Source organism: Phoca vitulina, unplaced genomic scaffold (assembly GCF_004348235.1).
Source record: "Phoca vitulina isolate PV1807 unplaced genomic scaffold, GSC_HSeal_1.0 scaffold2, whole genome shotgun sequence".
Taxonomy (NCBI): Eukaryota; Metazoa; Chordata; class Mammalia; order Carnivora; family Phocidae; genus Phoca; species Phoca vitulina.
Window position 1 is genome coordinate 89,990,423 of NW_022589705.1, and position 17,347 is coordinate 90,007,769.

General features: G+C 51.8%; 1 protein-coding gene across 1 annotated transcript in view; it reads right to left on the reverse strand.

Annotated features, from left to right (window-relative positions):
- FHAD1 (forkhead associated phosphopeptide binding domain 1) overlaps positions 1-17,347 on the reverse strand; it is a 123,803-nt gene that overhangs the window by 22,725 nt on the left and 83,731 nt on the right. Inside the window, exons 17-23 of the mRNA XM_032393215.1 lie at positions 16,251-16,358; positions 15,905-16,012; positions 9,110-9,217; positions 4,820-4,993; positions 2,982-3,207; positions 1,523-1,607; positions 879-985 (exon numbers count right to left, since the gene is read on the reverse strand). Coding sequence (XP_032249106.1) covers positions 879-985; positions 1,523-1,607; positions 2,982-3,207; positions 4,820-4,993; positions 9,110-9,217; positions 15,905-16,012; positions 16,251-16,358 — 916 coding nt within the window. The remainder of the gene's footprint in view (positions 1-878; positions 986-1,522; positions 1,608-2,981; positions 3,208-4,819; positions 4,994-9,109; positions 9,218-15,904; positions 16,013-16,250; positions 16,359-17,347) is intronic.

Below are 17,347 nucleotides of genomic sequence, written 5' to 3' on the forward strand. Positions count from 1 at the left end.
GCCGAAACTCCGGGGACTAAAATAAGTAGCAGATCCAGAACCAGGTCCAACGTCTCCTAATTCTAGAACTGGACCTGCTAGCCTCTCTGCTATACTTTCTCCTACCTTAGTATGAAAACAATCACTCTTTGGAAAATTCAGCCATAAATGCCCTGGGGGCGTTGACAGTACAGCTCTAGGGGGAGCAAATACCACTGAAGGTTTTGGGGGTACACAGGGTTTGAGATGGGGACAAGACAAGAGGAGTGCTCTTCGCCCTCCCTTGACTTCCCCAAACCAAGTTCTGTCTCCTGACTCCCACCTGCCTGTGCATTTTGGGGCTGGGAAGGAGAAAATGTCTATAAGAAGCAAAAGAGGGGAGGCGGAAATAAAAGGATGGGGTTGGGGCGGGGAGAGAAAAAGAGCAAAGTAGGAATATTCAGCTAGACTGGTTCGTGCTCTTTGGTCCCTAGTGTAGGAGGTCCCTAATGTCCAGCCAGCTCCAGGAAATAGGTGTGTTGTAGGTGATTTTGCACAGGAGGAAGGGGAGGTGAGGAGGGAATACCTTGCTCTAGGTCCCAGAGCTGGGGGGTGCTGGGGTTTGTGCCCTCCCTCCCAGCCTTTGCCTCCAGAGACAAATCCTCTAAGGCAAAAGGGCATTTTTCTCAAAAGGAAAGTTGCATTTCAAGGCAGAGGTCTGAAGCCCTCTGAGAATGCTCCCTGTGGCCCCCTGATCAGGCATCTGTCTTGCTGACCGAGGTACAAATGCTCAAATGCTGTGACCGCCCAGGAAAGCAGGTCAGCAGGATTTTTAATGCTAAGCTTTCCAACTCTTAAGCCTGTTCTTTCCTTTCTCAAAGTGGGTCAGGAAGTCAAGAGCCACAGGCAATCATACAAACCTCTCAAATCTGACATTCGGTTGTGGGCTTCCGTGAGGTTTTTCCTTAGCCTCATGATGACCTCCTGCTGAGACAGGATTTCCTTCTGAGCAGTCAGTAGATCCCCTCTGAAACTCACAAAGACAGGCCAAGTCAGCTCACCTCAGTCTCCAGGATGTCCCCAGTGCCTGGAAGGGGCCAGGTAGAAATGCAAAGTGATCCTCCTTCAGTGTGGGTCCGAGGGATACCAGTCCCAGCAAGGGGGAGAAGCACACTCTTTAAAAATTCTCAAAGCAAAAATTCATTTTGATGCAAAAAAATATATATATAGGGAGATAGGACAGAGGATCCCAGCTGGGTTCAATCTGAGGCTGAGCTATGACAAGTACCAGCTTATTTCACAAGTGATTAAGCTAAGGTGCAGCGATGGGACGTGACTTGCCCAGAGCCACACACCTGCAAGGGGTTGAGTTGGGATCTGAACATAGACCCACCCAGATCTTACCATGACATCATCCTGACCTGCTAGAGGATCGAGAAACTCAAATGACAGCGAGAAGACCCCAAACTCGACTCCGTTTTTTCAGGGTCCGACGACGTGGCCAGAAGTGGGGGTGGGGAGGGGTGTCTCTGGCCTGGTGTGCACACACCCCTTGGGTACTCACATCAAGGTGTCACATACTTCGTCTTTGACACTGCTCTCCATCGGAGGTGCCGCTGGGGGGTCTCGCTGCATCACCTCCTCCTGGGCTGAATCAGAGGGACCCGTGAACGTCATTACAGTCCGCATGCAACTGATGCCCTCCTTCCCCTGGGCTTATAAACACACCTGCGTCTTTTCCAACTTAGCCACCCCCCCTACACTCTGCCGCCCTCTCCACCTAATGAGCCCCACCATGGGTTCTGTGGCACAGGCTGGGACCCCCCACGTACGAGCTCATGAAATATTTCCAGCTACTCTATGAGGCAGGGATCATGAACCCCATTTACAGGGGAGGAAATGGGCACAGGAGGGACAGAACTTGCCGGTGGCCAGTCAGCGAGGCCGGTGAGGAGTGTAGCCCCAACCACTGGACCACGCCTCCTCCCTATTCGGCCTTTCCTCCCAGACAAGTCCTGTCCTGTCCTCTCCTCACACTTACTCCTCAGCCCACCGCCTTCCGGTTTCCATCCTCATCCTCGGTCGCACCTTTACTCGTTCATCAGGTGTTTATGGAATGTCTGCTTTCTGGCAGATTCTGAGCTAAATGTGACTACTTTGTTGTCACTCTTCGGGTCCCAGCTCCCTCTGACCTCAACTTGGGTTGGGAGACTGAGTCCCGCCTCATGCCTGGGCCATGGTGCCCTGTTCCGACTGGGTCACCTGTCAGGGCCATCATTTGATGAACTGCAGGGACCGTGCCTGGATTCCATATGGAATCCCCAATGCCTAGAATAAACTTGGAACCTAACAGACGCTCAACAAAGAGCGTCGAGTGAATGAAAGCATGACGTGAGTCCCGACAGCTTGTCAGCTGGCTGTAGACCAGGACCATGGTTCCCAATCAGGGGTGAGTTTGCCCCCCGCCCCCGGGGAAATCTGGCACTGTCCGCAGACGTTTCTGGTAGTCACCCTTGGTGTGGGGGGTGGTGCTGCTGGCACTCAGAGCAGCCCTGGCCCGAGGCCTCAACTTCCAGAACTCTCCTCCGAGAGCTCAGCGTCTTTGCAATGCATTGCGTCGCCTCGGTCATTTAGGGTGAGTACGTGCTCACAACCCTTAGTTCTTTTCTCAGCCGCTTTTGGATTTCTTTTTAAAGCTGGTTATGAAAGGCCATTAGACAAAGTCGCAAACTCCTGAGGGCAGAGAGAAGGCTCTGAAAGGCCTGGTAGTCTGTGCATCTCCGCTGGCTCGCTGGCTCGGCACAAAGGACGTCCTGTCCCGTTGTTGTGACTTCTCTCTAACCTGGGCCTCGAGGGCCCCTAACCTTGTTGTGCAACGGGAAGAAAATGGTGCCTCCAGGGAAAAAAGGAGCGTTCAAGCGAGGTGCAGCCTTTTCGGGCCCATTAGCAGCCTACTGAGACCCACGGGATAATCAGAACCTGCCCCGAATGCTAAGATTTCCTCAGCTTCTCTTTGGACCGACCTGGATTGCTGTCCTTCAAGGTTGCAATCTCTCCTTCTATTTTTTTATGGTGCTCAGTCACTTTTTGGAGTCTTTCTTCGAGGCTCACGATCGTCTGGGAGTGCTGTTTGATTTGCTCCTTATATTCCCTGATTTCTGTTTCAAATCCGTGTTTCTGTGAGTCCTGTTCTTCCCGGAGGGCCTTCACTGTCTGCTGTTCCAGTTGTATCCGCTCCTCCAGGATGAGCTGGGAAAACAGGGACATGATTAGTGTGATCTTGGGAGCTGGGTGTGATGCCAAGGACGACAATAGCAATATGCCCCTTTTGCACCCACAGGCATGGAACTTGGACCCACCTCAGGGCCTTTGCACGTGCTGTTCCTTCTGCACAGTACTCTCCTCGCCCCCAAGCTCCTTGCACGGCTGACTCCTTCTCATGTTTCAGGTCTCAACTCCAATGTCACCTCCCTCAGAGAGGCCCTTCCTTGACTGCCTGTCTAAAGGAGCAGACCGAGACACTTTCTATTCCATCTTCTGCTTTCATTTTCCGCGATGTGCTTATCACCATCTGAATGATCTTGTTTCTTTATTTCCCATTCCCACTAGAATGTAAGCTCCAGGAGAGCAGAAACTTACTTTTCCTTATTTACCAATGTACCCACAGCACCAGTGCCTAGATCCCTGCCATAGCATCTAGACCTAGATGCTCAATAAGTATTTGTTGAATTAACAAATGAACAATTTTATAAGAAAAAGAGAATGAATTTGTATTTTTTTAAAATTTCTTTTTCATTTTTTAAAGTAGGCTCCACACCCAGCATGGAGCCGAACGTGGGGCTTGAACTCACGACCCTGAGATCAAGACCTGAGATCAAGAGTCAGACGTTAACCAACTGAGCCACCCGGGAGCCCCAAATTTCTATTTCTTAAAAGCAAAAAGTCCCAATCATCACCAAGAGGTGAGCTGGACCCTTTCCCTCAGCCGCCCTGCCCTTCCTGAGGCTCTTCTCGGGGCTTCTCGATGCCTCATCCTTGCTCCCCTCCTGCTTCTCCAACCACTCCTTCCTTGGCTCTCCTGATGACATCAGACTCCTGCTCCTTATTCCCAGCTGACATGTTGGGCCGCAGCCCCCAATCCTGAAGCTCACACACACACACACACACACACACACACACACACACACTGTTTTAGCGATCATGCCTCCTCTAAATTGAGATGTCTTGTCTTGCCACAGCCTGAGCTGGCCTCTCCAACTCCAGTCTCTCTCAAATTCACTTTGCGTACTTTGGCCAGATGAGTCCTCATTACTTCCTTGCCCACAGACCTGTTGGTTGAATGTATGAATGACGAATGAGTGCAATATTGAGCCCTGATGGTGGAGGGCCTTGAATGCCGAGCTAAATTTTAAAACATTATCTTAAAGTCTGTGGAATAGTCATTGATTACTAAGGTCTGGGGCTGCTCAGTCCTTCAGCCTGATCCTGTGAGGACCCTGTATTACAACATCTTAGAACTCCTGGAGAGAGGGCATTGTAGCCTCAGTTCATTTTTTATTCAAGACCAGTGCTTCTCAATAGAGGGTGATTTTGCCCCCCAAAGGACATTTGGCGAAGTCTGAAGACACTGTGGGTTGACATGTCTGGAGGGAGACTGCAACTGGCATCTAGCAGGTGAGACCTGGGGCAATGTTAAGCATCCTGTGATGCAAAGGACGGCTGCGCACAAGAAAGGGTTAACCAGCCTGGGGCACCAGCAGCACCCAGGCTGAGAGCCCCTGGTCTAAATCGTGAGTTCTCCCAGCGTTGGGATCCTTCATTGAGGGAAAGATTCTCCCGTCCCCGGAAGGCACCAACTCACCATTTTTGTCTTGGCGGTTTCCAGTTCAGCTAACGTTTCATTTAATTTCAGGGTGAGGCTCTCTGCTCTTAGGCTCTCGGCTGCCTTGGTTTTCTGAGTCTCTTCTACCATGGCCAGTGCGTCATTTAATTTATTATTTAAAACATCTTCTTTTTGTACTTTTAAGTCTATTTCCTGGACAAACAGCAAACATCAAATTAACAGAAATTCAAGAATGAATATTTACCCTAGCCACCCCCTGGCCCGGCCCCCCATTTTCAGAAAGGAGGTGAACTCCATTCTGTTATTGTCCCTTTTTCAGCCCAAAGTCCACGCTTTCCTGGGAAGGTTCCAGTTACTATAGAGTTTGCTTTTCTCTCCAGCTGAGACTGTCTCCTGGTGATTTCTGGTCTCTGAGCTCAGTTCTGTCACCTGGAGTGCACTGAGCAAGTTTTATTTCTCTTTTATGAGACAGCCCTTTAAATATTTGAGGAGGGCTGTCATGTCTCTCTCTAAATCTATTTTCCAGGATAAATGTGCTGAGCTCCTTTACCCCTTCGCCACAGGATCTGCCTTCAGCACCCTCCTCCGCATCCCTCCCTGGCTTCGGAGGGATGGCCTCCCCTCTTCCCTCTGGGCTCCGGCAAGGTGGACTCCCCTCGTCACGTCCGTGCACACCTCATCCCTCCTCCTGGATCCACTCTTCCAGCCCTGGACTCCCCAAATTCTACTCTCCTCCAGGAGCCCCTCCTCAGGCCATGCAGAATGTAAGCTTTGTGACTGGTCTTTGGTGGGGGCTTCATGAACTTTATTTATTTGACTTTATTTTTTTAAAAAGATTATTTATTTGAGCAAGAGAGAGAGAGAGAGAGAGCATGAGCAGGGTGGGGGATGGGCAGAGGGAGAAGCAGGCTCCCCACTTGATCCCAGGACCCCGGGATCATGACTTGAGCTGAGAGGGCAGATGCTTAACTGTCTGAGCCACCCAGGCGCCCCTACTTGACTTTATTTTTGAAGAGCGGTTTTGGGCTCACAGCAAAATTGAGAGGAAAATACAGAGCTCTCTTATATGCTCTCTCCCCTCCATTGTGCGGGATCATCAACATCCTGCACCAGATGGTACCTTTGTTCCAGCTGATAAACCTGCGCTGACACATCACAGTTACCAAAAGTCCGTAGTTTATGCTAGGGTTCACTCAGTGCTGTACACTCTACGGGTTTGAACAAATGTATAATGACACGTATCCACCATTATAGTATAGTACAGAGTAATTTCACTGCCCTGAAAATCCTTGTGCTCCATCTAGTCATCCCTCCCCTCCACCAACCCCTGGTCTTCGGTCTCCATAGTTCTGCCTTTTCCAGAATGTCACAGACTTGGAATCATACTGTAGGCGGGCTTTTCACAAACATTATTTCATCCACTGTAAAATAGTAGTTGATGAGATGTAGTGCTGCGTCTTCTCAGCCTCTGTTGCTGGCAGGATAAACTGGTAGGACCTTTTATTTGGGAACGTGTATCAAGAGGCTGAACATGTTTACACCCTGTGACCCAGCGATTCCACTTTTGGGAATCTGTCCTAAGGACATAACCGCACACATTCACGAGGACTGACGTGCAGGGCTGTTCAGCCAAGCATTTTTTCACTCGAGTGGAAAGTGAGAAACAGTCCCAGGGCCCAACCACAGGGGACAGGTCAATAAATTGGGGTCCACCCAACGCAGTGCAAACCCTGGTCAGCTGTCCGTGGCAGGTCGTGGAAGAATGTTCCATGCCATAGAGACATTTTGGTAATGTATTCAGTTAAAATACAGCACCCAGGTCAGTGTGCACAGTGTAACAGGGTAAATCACTTTGTAACAAATGGATGTTTGTGGTGTCTGTAATAAGGATCAACGTGTAGATGGTCTGGGAGGAAGCCCATCAAAATGTCATTAGTGGTAACTCCGCTCAGTGGAAATCATCGGCAGTTTTTTATCTTCTTCCGAATGATTTTCTATAAATAGTTGCTCCTTTTATAATTGGGAAGGGAAACGGATTTAAAAACAACAAGAAAAATCCATTTTCGTCATGTGATTCCTGTAAGCCTCACCGGGGAGCCACTTCGTTCTCTGCGTATCACCACTGAACTCCATCTGATTCTATTTCGGGGCCTTCACATCACCGTGACTGTTGAGAAATCCCAGTGCAGTGCAGACCACGTGCAGCCCTGGCCAGAGAAGGTGCTCACCAGGGACGCGGGCAGGCATCCCACGGAGCCGCCTGTCACCTGCAGCGAAACACTCCAGCTGTCCCCGAGAATCCACAGCAAACCAATGGTTTCTTTGATGGGCCACGAAGCTGCCCAAGGGCAGAACGCACTGCCAGGCGTCTTTGCTCCTTGCCAACCGCTCAGCCTCTTTGACCCAAGGACAGGACAACAAAGTTGACTGTGCCCCCGGGTCTGGATTTATTTTTCTTCTCCCCGCTCTCCTTTCTTTGTGCCCATTGCTCTTCTGTGTATACGAGTAAAACAGCATGTGAATAAGCAACTCTATGTTTGGGTGGTTCTTTGACCTTGCCCTTCCTTGGTATTTCCTGGTACATGGGGATTTCCTGGGGAGGGGTCCTGTTTCTCCTTGTCCGGTGTGATGCCCCCCGTCTGCCTGGAGGGCAGTCATGAGACCTCGCCCTCTGATGTCACTGTTGTTTTCCCTGAGGCTGTTGAGGGTGTTGAATGCACAGCAGAGTCCTCTATCTGATGATCCTTGGGACAGATTCTCTCTGGGTTGAGTACCGAGAATGGCTCAGTATCCACGAGCCATCAGTTCACTTTGATCCAGAGAATTGTGCAGCCCCCTGAGCCCTCCCTTTCGCTGTAACTGTTAGAGTAAAAACTGACCGTTTGTTGATTTCACTGATACACGTTATTTTTATTTATTTTTATTTTTTGTGGGGTTTTTTTTGGCATTAGTCTCATCCCTGATCCATTTGATGTCCTCACTAATCTACTTTAAAAATGTTAATGTCTCCTTTCCTCCTGCCCCGAACTGAAGTGTTTTATGGAAGATCCATGGTGAATTGTTTGGGGAAACAAGGCTGTGTGTGAACAGATTGCGCCCCTGGGGCTCTGTGGGCCCGCAGTGTCTGCCTGCCCTCCCTCAGTGCACCAGCCTCGGCTGACAAGCCCTGCATCATTTCCCCCCGACTCTGGTCTGCCTTCTCTGGGCACGCTCCAGTTGGTTAAGGTTCCTCTTAGGAAGCCGTGCCTGGGACTGATACGTCATGCAGATGTGGTTTACTGATGCCCATCTCTCTGGGGCAGCGGTGTTCCAAATACACCAGCACCACGTGGGGCTGCTTGTTAAAGATGCAGATTGCTGAGTCCACCCCCTAGACGGTGAATCCGAATCTCTGGGGGCAAGGCTCAGGAAATGGGCATTTAAACACCGCCCCCTCAACCCTGCCTCAAGTGATTCTATGCATGCTAATGTTTGGGAATCTTGTTTTAAAGAAAGTGATCTAAGATTGATGTGAATAGACGCAAAGACCTTTTTCGTCCCATCTGGTCTTCAAAGTCCTCTGAAATTGTGTTTACCTGCATTGAAATTTAACCCCCTATTGTCAGGGTGTGTGTTGAATCCCTTGCCTTGACTTTTTCGATATTAGCCATTGTGTGTGTGTGTCCCTTGTACTGTTGGGACCCAGGAGGAGTGAATTCTGTCCTACAGCATGGAGGTGCCTAAGACAGGGTCCCATCAACAACCTGTCTGCTCCTCCCAGGAACAATCATCAGTGCGGTTTGACTGGGCAGGTCGTGGTACCCACGGGGACAAGTTCGGCGGAGACGCTGCTGTCCAGGTGATGGGAAATTCAGGCATCCCTCTCCTGACATCCCCTCTGTGACCCCCAGCAGCTGAGGCCACACACTGTTCAAGGATAGTAGGGAGAGGAGGGGGACAGTGCGGGGTTTGGTTCTGCCCCTCCACATCCCAGCTATGAGCTCATAATAATAATAATAATAATAATAATAATAATAATAAAATAAAAGGAGCCGACACACAGAGCATTCACTGAGTGCTAGACACTTTCCTCTGCGTTTTATGAGCTTGTGAGCAATCAAGCCTCACCACTCGATGGGGCTGATCTATGGGCATTATCTGGACTTCATAACTAGGGAAATGTAGGCACAGGGATGGTAAGACACTTGCCTCAGATTGCATGGGCAGAAAGCGGCAGAGGTGGGATTCGAACCCAGACCGCCTGCCTCCAGAGCCCTGCTCTTAACCGTGCTGGGCGTCTCCGTGTCTGCTCCTCTCTGAGACTCTTACCTCTTTCTGCTTGGTTATGTGGTTCTCCAGATCTTGCACCTTCTTCTTTTCCTTCTCTATGGCCTCTTTTGCTTTGTGTTTCTCGTAGGCGAGGCTGCTTTCTGAAATCTGGAAGTCAGGGACAACTGGTTTGAGGGAGTGTACGCGAGGAAGGAAGGGAAGGGGCACCATGAGGGAAGCCAGGATTAGTAATTGCCCAGATCAGTGAGTCAGGGCTTGGGAATAAGGGCTCAGGGAACAGGATGCTCACGGGAGAGAGGGGTGGGAGTCTTGGCATGCCCGCCACGGCGGCGAGAACCTGAAGGTCATGTCTGTTTGTCACCGCATAAAAGAGAGGGTTATTCATCGTTCAGGATTTCGGGGCTGTGTTCAGGAAGTGACGTGCTGGTGAGTGTTCGGGTCAAGGCGTTTGGCACTGAGCCACTAACTGAACTGGAATGTGGGCCCTCCTTTGGGAAGTACCTGGCTTCTTGGGAGGTGGGGCAGGAGAGGCAAAGTGGAGGGGAGACACCTCCTGTCCCAGCAGACCTGACACACCTGTGGCTTCAGGCTCTCTCCAGCCTCCAAAGGCTTGGGTCCAAAAATTGATGTCCAGGACCGTTTGGAACTGAGAACATGTAGCCCGCGGGTCCAGTGACATGGAGGTGGGGATTGAGGACCAGCCTCACCTACACAAGCCCCAGGAGGTACACAGTGCAGGGGGGGTTGGAAAACTCAATTTGCAGCTTGGAATCCTTGTGGTGATGCTCCCATACAAACACAAAGTTCACAGAAAAATATTTTAAATATATGCATGTATGCATAGACAAGGGCCTGAAGAGATGTGTACTGAAATGTAAATACCGGTTATTTTGGGGGATTGGGATTATGGCAATTTACATTTCCTCTTTTCGCTGGTCTGTATCTTCTATATTTTCTTGCGTGAACATACATTATTTGGCAAAAAGAAAAATGACTGCAAATTGTCCTAGGGAATGCGGTGCTGGGGGGTAGGACAAGGCTTTGGGGCTGCGTGGCCCTGGAGAAAAAGTCTTTCCAACAGTCCTGCCATCGGAGCATATGTCTGCGGTCGCCATCCCTCCTGCCCTGCTCTGCACAGGCCTCCAGCCCCACCTGGGCTCTGACTCACCTCCCTGCACGAGCTTGGCATTTGCCTGCTGCTATGTCTGCTTAAGATTGCCCAGCCCCCACCCTGCCAGTCGGAAGAGGCTGCTGGCCCCCTTCTGCGTGCCCCGTGGGATTCTGCGCCGCTTGGCGTGTCGCAGTTGAAAATAATGATGACACTGACTCCTCTTGAAATGCTTGCAACGAGTGCTGGGCACCAGGCACTGAGCGCATTTGTGCATCTCATCGGCAAACCCCCAGAACGTCTGCCCAGCAAGCTGCGTTCTGCAGGTGAGGACATGGTGGCTGTCACCGAGGCAGTAAGGGGACGGATAACGTACAGAGGTCACGCCACCGGGGAGTGGCGGTGCACGCTGGGACACCAGCGCCCTGCCCTAACCATATGGCCACTCGGCTTCCGGACCTTGACTTATGTGTCATCCTGATTAAAACCCCACCCTCCCCGGAGGCAGAGACCTGCTTCGACGCCCATACTTAGCCGGGCACCGTGTCCACCGCACCACGGCGGGAGCCAGCGCCTCAAGACCCCACTCCTGGCCCATCTGTATAAGGGACACTCTAGGCACAGCTGCTAAGTTTGACCTCACTCCCTGCACGGGCTGACACAGTCCCACTGCCAAGGTCTTTGCTGGACTGTCTGCCCCCCCCCCCCACCTCATTGGACCCACACCATCCTCCCCACCCCACCTGGACGCTGACCTCACCTGGGCAGGTACTTCATAATGAATACACTGACTCCTCACGACAAATGTCTAGGGTGGTTCTGCCACTACACCGTTACAGATGGGGGCACAGAGACGGCAAGGCACTTGCCCAGGGTCAAACAGCATGTTGGGGCAGAGCTGGGATTTGAGCCAGAATTGGCACTTTTCGCCTACCAAGCTTTCCTGCTTTACCGCCTTTGCGTCTCCCTCCGGCTTTCTTCCCCGGACCCCTCATCTGGCTTCCATCTTGTTCCAGCTTTGTTTCCTTCCTCACACCGCTGCCCCTGTCCCTCCGGCTAAGGGAGGTCCCTGTCCCCTGCAGCTGGGCCACTTTACCCAGTGGCATTTTCTCCCCCCCCCCCCCAGATGTTCCCTTCATGCTCCTTCTCCCCTCCAGGTCTCACTCAAGTGTCACCTCCTCAGAGAGGCCCTCCCTGCCTGGGGCCACTCTCTAGCCCACCCCTTTGATCTTCCCTGCAGGCTTGTGGCCCTGGAGTTCTCGTGTGCCCCTGGGTATGTGGTGTCTGTCCCTCAGCCTAGAGTGGAAGCTCTGGGAGGACTGTGCACTGTGGTGTCGCCAACGCCCAATAGGGCCTGGCCCATGCTAGGCGCTCGGGAAGCACTTGTGGGTGGATGAATGGAACAGAAATGAACAATTCATGGAGTCAGTACTCTGTTTCTGGGAGTTCCCTGAGGGCCAGCCCACGTCGGTGCCCCCTGCGGCCTTGGAGCCCAGCTCACGGAGCTGCCACCACAGGTCACTGAGTTCTCGCCCTGGCCTCCAACTCCTTCTTTGACTTCTTGCGGGGAGGGGGGGGGCGGTTGGGGTGTTTGGGTTAACCTGAGTGACATCCCTCCTCTCAGCCTTAGGCCTGCCTTCCATGACTGCTCCAGGCCGGTGTGGCTGGTGGAGGTGGCTAGAGGTGGACGTCTCCAGCACTCCCCAGGCATGGCGCTCGGGCCTGCCCAAACCATTGTCACCCTCTCCCTGAGGGTGCACTTCTCATCCGCTCCGGATCTCCGGCACTTACTCGTGGGACTGCAATGCGAGCCTGTCATGTACTGGTCTACGCCATCTTACTCCACAACTGTTTGTGTCTCTATAAAAGATCTATGAAACCAGGAGACCAGAGCTGGGAGCGAGTGTTTTTCTACGGCGCCCGTGCTGGGTTGTGTCATAAATACCTTTCCGTGAGGAGGAGAGGGGTGCTGGCTGAGGGACTGACCCAGACCCCAACCCAAGGGTTCTCTCCTGGAGCGCATCTCTCTGCCTTCGGTGGCTGGGTGGGGAATGCTTATGTAGAGGGCCACCTACGTGCAAGGTGCAGGTCTAAGTCCTCTGTCTATATTACTCATTTAATCCTGCCAGGCAGGGGCTGTTACCATGCCCATTTTACAGAGGAGGCAACTGAGGCCCTGGAGGTTAAGTGACCTGCCCTAGGTCATACAACTAGTGAGTTGTACTCGACATTGGCCACTTCCCACGGAAGTGCCACCCAGCACCTGCCCACTGGCCTGCCATATTCTCCACTGGGGCATAGAACCATGGCCTCCTGTCTGGCCTCAGAGCTCCTTCCACAGGGGTTTTGGCTGCCATGGCCCATTTATCTCTCTGCTCCTCATACCTCCTTCTGTTGGGTCAAGTGGTTCTCCAGATCTTGAACTCTTCTCCTCTCTGTCTCTAAAGCTTCCTTTGCTTTCCTTTTCTCATGGGCCATGCTGCTCTCCAAAACCTGAAAATCAACGACCAGTCTTCTCGATTGCCTGTGCATTTCGGGCGGGGAAACTGCTCATTCTGGCCATACTACTAATAGTGGTAGCAGCTCCCACGCTGGGGGGTGGTGAGTATCCCTGCTGGGGCCCACGGCCAGCACGTCACACACAGTGAACCCTATCACGGTGACCCTAGCGGACGAGTTAGTGGCCCCAGTTTGTAGACAAGGAAGCTGAGGAACAGAAAGGTGCGGAAGGCCCAGGGGTCATGCACTTTGTTGTAGGTGAGGTCAGGATTTGAGCCCTGTGCAGAGGACGGCCCATGGCCTGCATCCGGAGGCCCTCGGCAGGGAGCACGTGAGCAGAGGGAACCGGGTCTGTCTTATTTTGGAGCCAGAGCTCTTATCACTGCGCCAGGCAGTCGCTCTGATAAGGAGAAGAATCTCATTAATAATGGATATCCTATTATTAAAATAAATCTCCTAAAGAGAACCAGGTTTCAAGATGCGGACAGTGTATTGAACTCATGAGCCGCAACACCAATTTCTAGAAGGGGTGGGGGTGGACCTCACACGTGGAGCTCGGAGAGGGCGTATGGGGAAAAATGTGGTTTGGTACTCGTGCTCAAGGAATTTTATTTAGGAAGTAAATGGCTAACACCAATCGCAAAGGATAGAAATTGCCCACAAGGCCCCTGTTTCTAGTCCCTGCAAGAAAGGGCACGTGAGCTTTCAAATGGGTTGAGTTCTAAGCACCAGCTTGACAGTAAGATGTTTGGAACTTGGAACATGGTTTCCATTATAACCCGTGGCTAGGGTCCCAGAGATTAGCCTGCCCAGATGAGCCTGGCTGAAATATCTATTTTGTAGTGAAAAGTCATTAAAAAAAAAATCCCAATAGCAGCCCTAAAGAAAGCAGAACAGTAGCATCATGGGAGTTAGCACACTGCTTTTGAACATTTGGGGGGGGGGGTCGGGGTTTCCTGTAATTTGTGGAAGAGACTCCCAAGCACTTTCCAGTGACTTAGGGTCAGCTCCGCTGCATCTGATCTCGCATCTATACTCACAACTTTGCTCTCGGCAGCTCCTTTGCAGCCGAGAGGGGCACTAAGGGGAAGATGGTCTTTGCACGACTCGACACACACGGGCCCTGGCCCCCTCCGCCGCTCTGCTCCCAAGTTCCCAGGCAGGTAATGGGAGTTTACCTCTAATGTTACCTCAAAACTCGCATTATGGCCTAGCATTCTGTTGCCCTTAAAGATTCATCTGATAATGTGGCAGAAAGCCTAATAAAAAGAAAAATCAAAGAACCATTTGAGGTTGATTAAAGTCTGTGCCTGGGACTTTTTATCTCAGATTTCCCCGTCAAGAAACCACAGAGAGGTTCTGCTGGGAGAGGTAGGCTGCCGTTTTCCTAGGCTTGGGGTGACCCGGCCACAGTTCCTCCCCTGCAGTGAGGCTGACCCCATCACGCCTTCTTCCTTAAATCTCTCTCCTGAAGTCCCCCATGACCTCGACATCTCTAAATTCAAGGGCTGCCCCGGGCCCTCGAGCTGAGCTGTTGACCTCTCGGTGGCATTTGGCCTCCGTGAACCCTTGGGAGACTCTGCTCCTCGTCAGCACCCCTGGAGAGATAACTCAGGGCCAGGCCTCCGTGACACTGTTTACACAGGCCGCCGAGCACAGCCATACAGGTGACCCCAGGTGACACCTGGCACATAAACATCTTCCCTCCTTGGATCAGGTGGGACCGCACGGGCTCTGCCCGGCCCGCCTCCTTGTCTTTCTGGCAGCGGTGGGTGGGCGAGGACTTCCCTCTGGGCAGTGAGGATGGGGAGGGGGCTGATAGGGAGAGAAGGGCTTGTGATAATTCTAACAGCTACACTGACCGAGCAGCAATTCTGGGTCAAATGCTTCACTGTGTATGACCGCTGACCCTTGCAGCCACCCCAAGAGGAGGAGGGTCCTGAGCGAGCTGCCGAGGCCCGTAGGTCGTCCAGCCAGGATTTGCACCTGCTTCTCACGTGGCTGCAAGGCCTGCACTCTTCACCCCTCTGTGCTGCCTCGGGGTGCAAGAGCTCATGATAACAGTATGTGAAAAAGACTCCGAGGTCCAAGGGTGACCACAAGGCAAGCTTGAGCCGACGATGTCATAGAGCACTCCCCAAAGTTGGTTTGGGAGCGTCAGTACAAGTGCAAAATCTTCAACAGGGGAGCAGAGTCCTGCCCTGGGCCACCATGGCTGGAGAACCAGGGCCGATTCTGGCCGCCGCACTTTGGGAAGAAAACAGAGCAGGGGTTGCAAACTCAGATGTCTACAGGGGCCAGACAGGTGCCAGCAAGGAAGTGGGCTGCATTGAACGCAACAGGGAATGGTGGGGACGGTGGGAAATCCCTGCTGCTTGGTTGAGCTCCCATCCACTTCTGCCAAGTGGAAATGGGGCCAGATTTTCTGACTTTTCAGGAGAGGATGGAAATCTGGATTTTTAAGTAAATGTTATGAATTCAAAATAAAATACTCAGGGGCCAAACGTAACATGTCCCCAGGCCCTTTTCAGCCACTGAGCTGCTAATCTGTGCCTTCTGGAGAACAGAGCAGGCCAGAGGAGGGGACCAAGGCCAGGCTCCAGGAGAAACAAGGGCATATTCGGGTCTGGAAAGGAGCAGATGTCTCATTTTCAAGCCTCTAAAAGGTTATTATGTGGATGAGGAGGTGGACAGGCCTTGCAGGGGCCTGGGAGGCCAGTGGGGGATTGATGCTCTTCTGGGAGAAAGAGTTTGCTTGTGCTCAACCTAAAAGAAGAACTTTCTGCCAGCCCAAGGCATCACCACTGGGTTGGACTGCCCTGGCCTGTACAAAATTCCTTGATGGTGGAGCTGAAGGCTGGATGATTTTAGGATGTTGTTGGGAGGACTGACACAGCCCTGAAGTCCCAGGACCCTGTACCTCCTTCCCGTCTATGCTTTGGGACACAGTCTCCATGCAGAAGACGCTGTGTCACCAGCGCCGACTTGTCTCTCAAGTTCTATGTCTGCATGTTTACAATTTTTCCAACTGGCTGTCAAAGTTACGACTCCAGGGCTCTCTCCTTGAGCCCCACTGCTTCCCAGAGTAGCCGAACCCTCCCAAGGACAGATCACGGTAGGAAAGCTCTGCCACGCTCTACCCCCATCATCCGTGGTTCAGAACTCACTTCCACATGGCCCGCAAGCCGGACTTGGGCTCGAGCCGACTGTCTCCCCCAGCTGCATACCTCCTTCTGGCGGGTTAAGCGATTCTCCAGCTCTTGGACTCTGGTCTGTTCTTCTTCTAATGCTTCCTTCACTCTGTTTTTCTCTTGGGTAATGCTTTCCTCCCAGACCTGCAATCCAATGGCCACTGTTTAATAGACATAGTTACCATGGCAGGAACCTGGACTCTGTGCCAGGAACTACACCGGAAGCCCTTCGCTGCTCACCACAACCCCACGGGGGAGACTGGGCAGCCAGGAGCAAGGGATCCGGAGTGGGCAGGCTCAGTTCAGAGCCCCAGGTTGGTCCTCCCTGGGTGCGTGACCTTGATTTGGGCTCAGGCCGACTCTGTCTCCCCCAGCAGCATACCTTCTTCTGGCAGGCTAAACGATTCTCCAGCTCTTGGATTCTCTTCTGTTCTTCTTCTAAAGCTTCTTTTGCTCTGTTTTTCTCTTGAGTAATGCTTTCCTCCAAAGCCTGAAAGTCAATGACTGCTGTTTAATAGACATAGTTACCATGGCAGGAATCTGGACTCTGTGCCAGGCACTGCACGGGCTAGCTCTTTACTCCTACAACAACCCCATGGGGGAGACTGTGGGGAGCGAGGAGCAAGGGATCCAGAGCGGGCAGGCCCAGATCAGAGCCCCAGGTTGGGCCTTTCCAGGTGCATGACCCTAGGAAGGTGAGAAGCGATAGAAGCTTCAGTCTCCCTATCTGTACAATGGGGACAATAATAGTGCTTCCTGCATTGGGTGAATGTGAGGGGCAGATGAGAGGCTGAACACAGACCACTTGGCACGTGATCACCGTTCATTAATAAGGGTCAGTCATTTCTTCTGTGATCTCTATTTTGCAGAGGAGGAAACAGACTTAGAGGGACTAAGGAATCTATCAAATTTGCTAGCAAATCACATGAGCAGGGATTCGAATCCTGGTCCATTTGACTCGAGAGCCTGTTTTCTAAGCCAGGGTTTGGCTAACCATAGCCTACCAGCCAAATCTGGCCTGCTGTCTGCATTTTGTAACTCAAGTTTTATTGGAACACTTCCTTGCTCACTGTTTGTAGATTGCCTATGACTGCTTTTGCACCAAATAGCAGAGCTGAGCAGTCATGACAGAGCAGCGTGGCCCACGAAACTGAAAATAAATACTATCTGGCTCTTTATGGAAAAAGTCTGCTGACCCTGATCTAAATCATGAGTGTGTGCACAAGTTAAGTGCACGTTGTTAACATTTCATAACAAAAAAGGATTAGCTTGATAAAGCAACCTAGAATTTCTTACTTTTCAAACAGTCCTCAAATGAGTCAGGATTCATGAGAAGGAGTTTAATTAATGAATTTTGACACATGTATTTTTAGAAAGGGTGGGGGTGATGGTGTCTTATGGTGCAAGGAAGGTTCATTTAAAATTGGGACCCCCGCAGGGCTCCTGGGTGGCTCAGTCAGTTAAGCATCTGCCTTCGGC